This window comes from Octopus bimaculoides, chromosome 1 (genome assembly GCF_046866305.1).
Source record: "Octopus bimaculoides isolate indiv1 chromosome 1, ASM4686630v1, whole genome shotgun sequence".
Lineage (NCBI taxonomy): Eukaryota > Metazoa > Mollusca > Cephalopoda > Octopoda > Octopodidae > Octopus > Octopus bimaculoides.
The window spans coordinates 106,027,575-106,040,386 of record NC_142928.1 but is presented as its reverse complement, the minus strand read 5'-3'; the positions used below and the strand labels follow the sequence as shown (position 1 = coordinate 106,040,386).

The window sequence follows — 12,812 nt, the reverse complement described above, 5'->3', positions numbered from 1 at the left end:
ATATGGTAAAGATGTGAATGGGAAAAATGTGGGTAGAGGTTGATGTGCTACCAACCCTCTCCCCTTACTGTTTTAGATAGTAAACAACAACACAAGTAACTATGCAGAGGCAGCCATGGTTGAAATTAGAACAAGGACAACAAGCATTATTAAAAGAGAAAAGAAGCATGGTCATTCCTTAACCAAATGACCTTATCACCCATCACTTGTTATGTGCTCATGAATTAGTTTGATAGTTGAACTCTGATTGGCTGTATGTAAATGAGTTCATAACTGGGGTCTGGAACTCTTGTGGAAAAAAGAAAGTTCATGGTATCTCCTACAGCCAACCTTGACTGGGAAAAGTCATGACTACCATCCTTTCTCTCTGTGATTCTGCAGAAGGCTCTCGTACCTGGCACGTTTCAGTTCATAGGCCTTATCACACCCTTCTTCCTACTGGACTGTAAACCCAATCAAGATTTCCTTGCCTTTTCAGACCATGGAGCTATATCTGGCTTCAGGGTTGTATGGATGACCTGGGGAAACTGCAGTCTTTCCCCAGGACTACTTTCATATCTCATAATTGGGACCCATGAAGTAAGTTATTTGTCCTTTTTAGCTGTCCTCAATGGCTTTTCTCCTTTTACAAACTTGATTGCTGCTGTTGTTTTCCTCTGATGATGGTGTTTCTTGAGTCTTTTCTGTTCTAGGGTGTGAGAGAGTGTTGCAAGCACCTTGATTTGGATCAATCTTACTGGCAAGTATTTGTTTTGAAATATTTTTGTTTCGGCTTATTCAGGATTCTTGATAATTTCCTTCTTTGACTAAAAAAAAAAAATGCTTCAAATTTTTTCTATTTTATTTCTTTATGAATAAAATTTTGAGCCCTACTGACTGTTCATGCCTTCTTCTTCTTATTATTTTTTCATACACACTTAACAGATTAGACTTTTGGAAAAGAAAAGAATCTTAACATTGGTCTACAACAATTAGCCTTAGATGCCAAGAACCCTCTTACTGGGTTACAGCAAGTAAACATAGATGCCAAGAATCCTCCTAAGTATCCTTGCTGTCCCTAATAACTGTTTTCTGCATCTGTACTAAACTGGGTTTTATGTTTATTTTCTCTATCCATCTGTTCAGATCTTTAGGGATAGTTCCCAATGCACCTATAACTACTGGGATACATTTTACCCGCACTTTCCATAGACTCTGTAATTCAATAGCTAGTCCTCATACTTCCATTTTCCTATACCTCTCATTAATTTTTCATCATTTGGAACTGTAAAGTCAAATATCTGGCACTTTCTATTCTCTTTATCTACTACTACTACTACTGAATCAGGCCTTCTAGCTTCTATTACTCTGTCAGTCTGAATGTTAAAGTCCCACATCTTGTATTTCTTACTTTCTATTACTTTACTAGGTTCATGTTCATACCATTTATCAGTATGTTCAAATCCTAGCTTTCTACACAACTCTCCCCAGGTTGACATGTATTTTCTTGTATTTTTTCTGTGCTAGCATGTTACATTCACTTACTATATGAGTAACACTTTCCTCTTTTGATTTGCATAGCCTACATTGGGAATCTACTTGGTTTTTGTCTGTCTTGGCTTTTATCCATTAATGCTTGATCTTGTACAGTTACTAACAAACTTTCTGTCTCCCTTTTTAACTTTCCTTTCTGATACCATAACCATGTCTCACTACTACTTTTTGCTGCAACTATCTATCTTTGGGAATATTAAAGTGTTTGTTGTGATTTTGCTAGGATTTGAACCTGTTAGGCGGAGCATTGTATCACTCTACTTAGCAGGTGAATGTTCCAAGTGTATTGGCTTGTGCCAGATGTATGTATAAATTGCTCGTTTTAAAGAGTAATAATTTTTAGCAAACAGCTAACATCTCCCACACATGTATACAAAGCAAAATCTCATACACAGTGACACACAATTTTTGATCAATTCTGAGGAATGAAAGCACTAAAAGGGTATGATAAAATTATTTCTCCTGCTATTGGTCACTTCTTTTATTAATGTGTGTGCGCACGTGTATGTATGTATGTCATTTAGGATCACAAATGTCAGTAGCGCTAAATATTGATATCTGTCGGAGCCATTTGCTCTTTAAGAACAAGTACCAGTCACACACTGAGGTTGATGTAATTGACTAGGTTCTCCCCAAAATTTCAGGCCTTGTGCTCATAGTAAAAAGGATTAGATTATTATTGTATTGGGGCTGATATAATCGACTTACTCTTTCTCTTGAACTTGCTGGTCTTGAGGAGTTGATAAAACAAGTATCAGTTAATTATTGGGTCGATACAATCGACTTACTACTCCACCCTAAAACTGCTCGCCTTGTGCCAAAATTTGAAACCTTTCAAATTTTTTAATGTTGTGGAAGACTATAGGCCAAGAACTTTATCTGCTGATTGTCGAACTCTCAGGTTGTACTTATTTGACAGCCAATTTTTGTTAGTTGGTAGTAAAAATGCAAAAATCCAGGCATTCTTCTGAAAATCTATAAAAGAAAAAATGTCAATATGATGTTCAGATGAGAGCAAAAAAAAAAAAATGTAATGTCCTAACCATATTGTCGGAATAAAATATAGGTAAGTAACAGTTTGATGCCTTTAATCATAGGAATACTTGACGGAGGCTAACCAGGGCTTAACCTATATATACCCGTGGTTGCATTTTTGCAATGCAAAACCTGCTCCTACTTGTTTGTACATGGACTTGCCAGGAAGCATCTGACTGAGCATACAAAATGTTCAGTAACTAACAGTTGCATACTGTCCTTCTCTTCCAGATTGTGAAAGCTTAATCTAAGTACAGTGAAATTTCAAGACTTCGTTTTATGGGCATATATGGGTTTTAAACAACTATACGTGGCGGGCTTTATGAACACACTCATAGAAAATTAAAGATTTTCCAATGTTGTATACCTCTTGTGTAAGACTTTTATTGAACACTTTCGTTAACTTATTTCATGTTTTAATCATTCTTTTGAATGTTTGTTTATAATGAATAATATAATCACGATAATCTCCTTCAATTTATTGAGGAGCATAATATAATTTCTAGAACCATGTACTGTGTAACTGTGTATGAGGTGAGATGATGGTAACCTGTATTGCCATTTTGGAAAATGCAATCAACATTGATATAGATGTGTGATACAGGTACCATTAACCTCCTGTAAATACTTATTGGAGTCATTTGAGTGAGTGCTTGCCATCCCATCATATATGTTATCACAATGAGGACTAGCTGGGCAAAAATGGTGAAATGCAGTTGGAAGATTCTTTGACGTATTAAATAATGTATAAGTGACCGATAAAATGCACACTTGGGGTGTCTCAAAAACTTTTAGAAGGAAACACTAATATTCCCAACCGCAGTGTATGATTGAGAGACTGTGTATGTTCTTTTTTTCTTTCTTTCTTTCAGTTATTGTCCATTTATTTTTGTAAATTGTATTCTGTAGCATATTTATAATTAAGTCTGCCTTGTTACTGATGAAACAATCCCAGCACCGCTACTAGACAATTTTCATCTGCTGCTGATATATTTCTGTGATTATATTTTTTAGACTATACATTTATAAGAAATGCTATCTAGAGACGCATACCTCAGTTTACCAGGCTCTCAACGATGTATACAATTTAAGTATAATACACAGATTGCTATTTTGCACTATTATAGCTTCTATAGTTCATAATGGATTTTAATTTAGCCTACCAGTCAACTGCGATATCAGTTCCTTTTTAGTTACTGTTTTTTCTATATGAGTGGCGGTTAAGATTTGTCTCAGCATATGGTTTCTAGTGGATACTTGCTTCTGACGAAACCCAAGGTGGCAGAAATGGGCATTTAGCAATGTCACCACTGCGGTGGGTCGATTTTTGCCTGCTCCTCATTTATTTATGTTTTTAATGCTATACGTTTATAAGAGATGCTATCTCGAGACAAATACCTAAGTTTACCGATGTAATCGACTTGCCCCTTCCCACAAAATTTCAGGCCTTGTGCTTATACTAGAAAACAGTGCCTACCTTGAATAAAATAGATCGGTAGCAGCATTTTCCTTTTATGGCAAAGTATGCACCTAATTCAATCAAATTATGAAGGTTACTCTGATTACTATGCATAAAATGTAAAATATTTTATTTTTTTGTAGATTAGGTAATCATAATTCGCCCCTGCTTTTCAATCTCAGTATTTAAGCTATGTATAATACTGTTGTAGTACACATGCACTCTACAACACCGCTTTCTTTACGTGCTATAAAGGCAGAAATAAATCTGCCTTCAACTCAGTTGCACGCCTGTATTTCGCTTATTTTTTATTTTACTACATAAAGGTCATAACTGCCCACCCTGAGTAATTACTGATGGTATGTGCCTGATACACACACACATATTCGCGCGCGCACACACTCATGTTGCATTAAAAGATAAAACAAGTTTGTTGCTTTTGGTAAAATTTAATTTTGCGCGTAGAACACAATAACAGTAGGTGTGTCTTTGCCTTATTTGGACAAGGAACAATTAACTTTCGAAAAGTGTCACAGTTACTAAGTTCATCACACCATGGTATATTCTGTGACTGTCTCCTTTGCACTTCGTAACGTGTTATCTCGTTCTTATAACATTACTTCGAATCTTTCGAAGTGGCACAACATTAACTGGAAGTGTTACTTTGCGTTTTATGTGCCATTGTGGACGCCCAGCTGGTCGATCGAAATCAGCAATAGTAGTAAAAATATTCGTTTGAATACGGTAAATAGTTCAAGAAAATTGACCTCGAGTAACCTTTATCAATCTCAAATTATTTTCGATCACGACTTGGCTATTAACTCTTCTTATATTAACAGATCACGAATTTCAACAGCCAAATTAAGTAAGCTTTTCCACCCTTTCACTGTACAGAAAAAAATGCTTTCGGACAGAAAAGGTAGGTGGAAATATAATTATATACACAAATACATGTGTACATGTGCCTAAACCTGTGTGTTGTGGGAATTTGTCGTTACATTAAACACCATGTAAACAGTATGTTATCAAACGAATGATATATTTTGTCTTACATAACACACACAAAACTACAGGCTTTTGATGCGTTATGTTTGATGTCGCACTAGCTCGACGGGCCAACGAGAGCGTTCACATTGTCGCGCTACATGCTAGAAATAGCAACCAAATCGTTTCCAAATCACACCTTACCGTTTTAGAAAAGCACTCATTTGATAATGTTGTTCAAAATTCTCTATATATAAAAAAAGAAACAAAAACAAAAAAAGGGTGATCATAGCTGCTATGCGTTTGAATTTAGGCCTACATGATCAAGGCTGATCTTGGGCTTGTTACGATAAACAAAACCGACATCTTTTTTACGACATCTCAGTTTCCGTGCAAACGTCTTCTTTCTTCTTCCGTAATTCATTAATAATAGCAAACATGGTCGTGCTTTTTTCACTGGATCCTTCAAAACTATTTCGTCTCTTTGTGTTTTGAGTTCAAGCTCTACTGTTGTCAACTTTGCCTTTCACTCTTCCAGAGCTGATGAAATAAATTGCTAGTTATATACAAAAGTCGATATAATTGACTATATCCCCTCCTCACCAGTGTTCTCGTATTACATATTAGAAATAAATATTTACTAATGTACAAGGACACAAATTGAGGCCACATTAAAAAAAAAAAACCTCTTCACATGCATTAGGTTTTATTGCATATTACATGTTTTGAAAACGATCGGCCGTTCTTTAGACTCGTGTAAAATGCATTCCAATCATGATCATCTTATCCTTTCAGAGGTTTGTACGATCACTTTATTTAATGTGTCCTATTTTTTTTATTATAAATCTGCTGAGTGTGCTTTGAGAGAAATTTAACTGATATTTTTAGCTTGTCTTCTCCCTCTTTGACTCGGACGTATCTTGCTTTGTATTTTCTGTGACTTAATATTGTTGCTTCTATTGAAGTCAATCAGGTTTAGCTGATGAAAATAAGTCTTCTTTTTAGAATGATATATTTGACACTGTCTTCACTTGACCGAAGAGTAGATCTTCGGTTTTGCTTGTATCACATTTCCTTGTTTTTGTCTCTTAGAGAGATGTTAACCATTTCACTTTTCGAAAAATTGATTCAGTTTTTTGCCAATGTTTCGAAAGTTGACTGAAATGGAATAAAAATTAACCTGTCATCAGCATCATTCCACCCATGATCATGTCAGTCTAGATTTCTTTTTGAACCCTACTTAATATAGTGATGCTTGACTGGAGAAAAAATTTGGTTATTATTTCTAGCAAACTCACTAAGGAGATCTAAAGTTAATATAAATTGGTACTATTCAAGAAGAATGGTCCCGGTGCGCGCACTTGCACATCCGCGCTAGCTAGTCTTGACTAGTCGATCCTACAACGACTATCTAGCGCGAATGCGCAAAACATGTATGAGGGTTTTTTTTAAACAAAGTAAATAATTTTTTTTTTGTTGAATTTTCCCCATCTTACTCTTAAAACGTCGTTTTACGTTCTTCCAAAGTGTATTTTGGTGTCACATCTATTTCAGTAATCCCATTGTACGCACTCCAACAATCAGAATATATAGTCATCCTGGTTTGATAAATTTTTTAACAAAGTTGTACATCATCTCCCTTTCTCTCACATCTCACTCTTTCTCTCTCTTTCAATATTACTCCCACTGCCATTATGAACAATACTACTTTTAATAAAACATCATCAACTCTCCCTAAATTTCTTTGTCTCTCTTTCTCTCCCTCTCTTTTTCTTTCTCTTTCTCTCTCTCTCTCTCTCTCTGTCTTCGCCACTCCCTCACCATCTCTATGCTTACTATTACTCCCACCCCATCCAGAGGAATAGTAGGAGTCATTGAATAGTGAGAGAGGGGAGTCTAAGTGTGACACACTGATACACAGAAATTAGTTTTGCATTTATTATATTAGATATTATACGATGGTGCATAACTAATAATGGACCACATTAAATCATTAGAATGATTATTAAATATAGAAGAAAATATAATTCTACTAATCTTAGTAAATGCATTTGGAATTTGAAGGATAAGAATATTAAATAGGATTTAAAGTACTGCCTGACTGGCCTTCATGCCTGTGGCACATAAAAAGCACTCACTACACTCTCGAAGTGGTTGGCATTTGGAAGGGCATCCAGCTGTAGAAACTCTGCCAGATCAGATTGGAGCCTGGTGCAGCCTTCTGGCTTGCCAGTCCTCAGTCAAATCGTCCAACCCATGCTAGCATGGAAAGCGGATGTTAAACGATGATGATGACGATGATATATATATATATATATATATATATATATATATATATATAGGGGAGAATGTACGAAAAAAACAACAACAGACAACGACAGGTGGTGTAAACAACAAAAGGATGTATTAGTTTGACGCTCGGGAATACAGAAAGTCTTTAACGTTTCGAGCTACGCTCTTCAACAGAAAGAATACGGAGAAAACAAGGAGAAAAAAAATTGAATGGTGTTTGGTCAGAAAATGGGGTGAAAGGGAGAGAAGAAACGAGAGGAGAAAAGAAATGGAGGGAGAAGAATACAAAGTAATAGGTTCAGATTAGAGAAAACAGATTAAGAGCATTCAGAGTATGAAGAGACAGTAGGTGAAGGAAAGTAAAGGAAAATATAAAGATGATAAAGGTAATAAAGGAGGTTTACATAAGTGGAAAAGTTCAAAAGTTCAAAAGTTTTTTAGACGTCGTCACAGTAAAAATTGCTAAAATAATTTTATAAAAACATTTCAGTACTGATTTCAGTCATTGAGACTTTTGCAACTGTAAGTATGAAAAACAATTAAATTTTGTAAAAGTTAAAAGAAAAGTTTTTTAAAAGAATATTTGCATAGTATTCAAATACAAGGAGCATTTTCTTTGTTTTTGCCTGCCTCTGTCTCTCTTGTTTACTCTTGTGAGTTTGAGGTCGTTGTGAATTCTTGGCAAAGAAGGAGGCGGAGGAGAATGCGGGAGTGCCATGATAGTAGTAGGATGTTAAATGGTCAAGTGCCCTGAAAGTAACTTGTTGTGAATGGTAGTAGTGATTGAATTCTTGAGACATCTCTTTTGAATGTATTGCTTATAATATTTGCGTAGGTGTTATTCTAAACAGCAATAGTAGTAAAGTAAGGAAGGAGGTGGCAGAGAGGAAGAAGACGAAGAAGAGGAAGGGGAAAGAGAAGAGAGAATAATAAAGGAATGCGGTGTTATGATAGTAGTAGGATGTTAAATGGTCAAGTGACCTAAAAGTGGCTCGTTGTGGATTATAGCAGTGATTGGGACTGTTTTTTAATGAATTCTTGGGCATCTCTTGAATGTATCATTTTTAATATTTGCATGTGTTTGTGTTATTCTAAGGCCATGGTGGATATGTCATTTGTTGTAGATGCGTTCAAAAGGGGTCTGTATTTTGTAATAAAGAGAATCTCTTTAATTGGTAGAGGGGGAAAAATTCTGAAGCTTGAATTTTTGTTATTGGCGCAAATGTCGATGTGTTGGCTGAGTGCTATTTTTCTGTTTTTGGGAATTTTGATCTGGAATCTGTGCAGAGTCATCCTTTGACGTAGACTGTTTTTTGTTTGGCCTATGTATTGCTCTTGACACCCAGAGCAGGTTAGTGCATATATCAGGTTCTCCAAAGCACATGGGAAATTGCTTTTCACTGTGAAACGTTGTCCCTGTTTGAAGAACTCTGACCCCTAAATTAAATTGATGCATATCCCACAGTTGGGTCTTCCGCATTTTTTTACTGATGGCTTCTGTGTTGTTGTTGAGTGTATTCGGGCTTGTGTTAGGAGATTTTTCATAGATATGGGTTGTCTCTTGCTTTTTATGATGGTGTGTGTTTAGAGGATTAAGTTCATTCTGTGGTCCTTTTTTAGCAGGGGAATGTTTTGAAGGATGGTGTCGAAGGCTTCATTGTTAAGAGGGTTGTGTTTGGAGATGTATGGTATTGCTTTTGGTTGTAAATCCTTCTTTAATTTGGGATGTCTGAGTTCATGGATGTTGAGTTGAAAGCATATGTCAATTATATAATTCTTTCAGTTTCTGTGTACCAAATCCACTCACAAGGCTTTGGTTGGCCTGAGGTTATAGTAGAAGACACTTGCCCAAGGTGCCATGCAATGGGACTGAACCTGGAACCATGTGATTGGGAAGCAAGCTTTTTACCGCACAGCCATGCCTGCACCTATAAATCTATTTATGTTTGTGAAATTCTTTTGCTTTTTCACCAAATATATTTGAATTAATTGTTGATGTAAATGTGCCTCTGGCAAAATAATTACATTAATTCAAAGTATTCATGATAAATATTTTTTGTTTTATTTGTTACAGATGATGATCAAAAAGATATTCAAAGTGAGTTGTTTATTTTTGATAACTTTTTACTCATCTAGATTATTTGAATGAAGCAATAGGCTTGGTTTTATTGCTCTATTGAATTATTACTTTATTCATTTAACCCTTTAGCATTCAAATTACTCTGACTAATGTAATGCCTTTTATTCTCATTATTTTGAATTAATCATGAATTATCTTGTGGCTTTGAAACTTCAGTAATATGATTGTTTATTTTTCAAATGGTATGGTAGGTTAGGTGTGAGAGGCCAAATATGGCCAGTTTGAACATAAGATGTGTAGAATATTTGGGCTGGATATGGCCAGTTTAAATGCTAAAGGATTAATTTAAATACACAGTCAATGTTAAAACATTTTAGTCAAATACAGTATAAAACTGACTTGTGTATATTATTTACTTTTCCTCTGCAGAGTGTGTTGTAAATTTGGACATTTTTGCATTATTGGAGCTTTTGTTTTTACAGCTGAGGTCCTTTCATCCACTAAGTATTCAGTTGGGAAGTAGGATATTAGATCCTGTCTGTAAACTGGACAAATCAGTTAGTGTTTATAAGGTTACTCAATGGGTTAGGTGGTAGACTTAACCTATTACCTGGGTTAACACCACTATCTGACCCTTGGGTGTCTTTAGTGAAATCCAATCTGTTGAAAACATTTGGACTGGATGTTCAATCTGAGGATAATTTCTTCTAATTTCTTCCCTCTAAAAAGATCATGAACAATACTCTTCCTCCTCTGAATAAATTCAATTCTGCTTAATTTTTGGGAATGGAAGAGAATCAATTATTTCTACACCAGTCTTGATCATATTATTAACATTTGGAAGCAAAGAATGCTTGGCAGCATTTCCATTTCTTCTGGTTTTATATTCTGAGTTCAAATGCTGCTGACTTTGCCTATCATCCTTTTTGGGTTGATAAAATAAGTACCAGTTGAGCACTAGGACTGATAAAATATGTACTAGTTGAGCACTGTGGTTGATGCAATCCATTAGCCCCGCTCCACAAAATTTTAGGTCTTGTGCCTATAGTAGAAAGGATTATTTAGCTTTTGTTTGCTAGTTTTGCTGGGAATTATTTAATTGATGTAGTTGATCCATTTGATTATTTCTGTATCATGTCAAAACTGGCTTTCAGCCTTGTCAAAAGAGCCAATATCAGATTTGATAAAAGCTTGAGTGCTAAACAGCAAACAATAAGCACCTGACCATTCCACTCTTCTGTTATCATAAATCCAAAAAAAACTTCTACTTGGGTCACTTGGCTTACTAGTAATACTGGCTAAATCTTTCTCAGATTATATCTTAATATTCAAAAAGGACATATAAAAACTGGAACATTTTTTGATCATAAATTAGGTCTGCTTGTTCAGTATGGAGCTAAACAACAACAATAACAATTTGCTAATGCATTTTCAATTCTTGTTTCAAGTAGTTTCACTTTCCCACATCACAGCTATGTTTTTTTTTTGCATCATAAAATTTGTAGAGTTTTTATGACATATCAAAAGAAAACTAAATTAAATTTGGTATTTAACTTTTTAAATTGTGATAATAATCTAAGGAATCTATTAATGATCGTAACTTAATCTGGTTTCCCTCTTAGATATGCGAAAACCTTACCGTTCTTCTCAAGACACTTTTGACTTGTCCCAACTGGTCTCCAGGAATCCTATGAAGCAATTTCAAGCTTGGTTCCAAGAAGCTAGTAACCATCCTCAAATTATTGAAACCAATGCGATAGCTTTAGCTACTGCAACACTGTAAGCTATATTTTATTGTTCCCATATTATCAATTAATAAATTAATTATTAAATATTATTACAGTTAATTAATTAATTATTAAATATTATTGCAGTTAATTATTTTTATTGTTGAAAATAATTTAGGTATGGCTGTGTAGGTATGAATTTTGCTTTGCATTCTGTGTTTAAATGCTGCTAACTGTGCCCTTCATCCTTTTGGGGTTGATAAAATAAGTAACAGCTGAGCACTGAGGTCAGTGCAATCCATTAGTTCCTCTCTACCAAATTTCAGGCCTTGCGCCTCTAACAGAAAGGATTATTTAGCTTTTGTTTGCAAGTCATTCTGTGAATTAATTGTTGGAGTTGATTTCTACTGAATAGCATCTTGGATGAGTGTCTTCCACTATAGCCTCAGATTGACCAGTGTCTTGTGAGTGAAACTGTTGAAGCATGTTGTGAATATATATATATATATAGATATATATTTGTATATATATGTACATATATATATATATGTACATATATACATAGGTGGCAAACTGGTAGAATCATTAGTACATTGGGTAAAATGTTTAACAGTATTTTGTCTGTCCTTATGTGCTGATTTCAAATTCTACCAAGGACAACTTTGCCTTTCATCCTTTCAGGATCGATAAAATAAATACCAGCTGAGCCCTGGGGTTGATGTGATTAACTTAATTACTCCTGGGTTTGAGTATAAAATAACGGCATTCCTATGCTAAGCAATGCCAATCCAGTGTGGCAGAGTAGGCTCATCAAACCAGTATATCAACCCATTCTCTGGTGGAGAATTCAATCCATATGTGTCTGTGTGTGCGCACGCGTGCATGTGTGAGTTTGAGTATGTGTGTGTGTGTACAATTGCGTGTGTTTTTGCATGTGTGTGTGTGTGTGTGTACAATTGCGTGTGTGTATGTGTGTGTGTGCGTGTCTTCATATGTCCTCACATCAATGCTGCTTGGACAGCAGTGATATTGCTATATATTGCATAAACAAGAAGTTTGGCAGCTTGACACTTCAGTATGTGAAGACATGAATTAAAATACTTTCTGAAAACAAACAATTGTTGGCATCAGGAAGGGCATCTACCCATTGAATACTGTCACCAGAAATCACACCTAATCCATGCCAGCATGGAAAAAAAACATGTAAAATTATGATGGATTATATTAGAAATTGTTATTATTTAAGCAGTGAAGGAAGTGAGGTTGTAGAATTATTAGCACATCAGACAAAATGTGTAGTGACATTTCTTCCAGTTTTACATTCTGAGTTCAGATTCTGTCAAGCTTGGCTTTGCCTTTCATCCTTTTGGGGTTGATGAAATAAGTATCAATTGAGCACTGATTATTGTAATCAGCTAGTTTCCTTCCCTAAAATTTCAGGCCTTGTGCTTATAGTGGAAAGGATTATTATTATTTATTTAATGATGCTAAACCTACAGAAAATGTAGAGCATTGGATTAAATACCTAGGGGTATTTAGTTATATCTGTTTATGTCCTGCATTCAGATTCCTCCAGGATCAATAAAATATGTACCAGTCAATTCCTAGGAGATGATTTAATTGATTAAATCACTCTCAAAGTTTGTGGCCTTATAATTATGTTCAAAATCTCTATTATTAACATTGTCTCATACTAACACAT

The 12,812-nt window shown here is 35.1% G+C and overlaps 1 protein-coding gene across 3 annotated transcripts in view; it reads left to right on the top strand.

Annotated features, from left to right (window-relative positions):
* Positions 1 to 553: 553 nt before the first annotated feature.
* LOC106871081 (pyridoxine-5'-phosphate oxidase) overlaps positions 554 to 12,812 on the top strand; it is a 30,186-nt gene continuing 17,927 nt past the window's right edge. For 2 of the 3 annotated variants that reach the window (XM_052968883.2, XM_014917355.3), the window contains exons 1-3: positions 4,439 to 4,946; positions 9,378 to 9,401; positions 11,006 to 11,162. In XM_052968883.2, the coding sequence (XP_052824843.1) occupies positions 4,583 to 4,946; positions 9,378 to 9,401; positions 11,006 to 11,162 (545 nt within the window). In that variant the 5' untranslated portion in view covers positions 4,439 to 4,582. Of the gene's footprint in view, positions 580 to 4,438; positions 4,947 to 9,377; positions 9,402 to 11,005; positions 11,163 to 12,812 lie in introns of those variants that run through there. The other variant, XM_014917358.3, reaches the window with a different exon arrangement.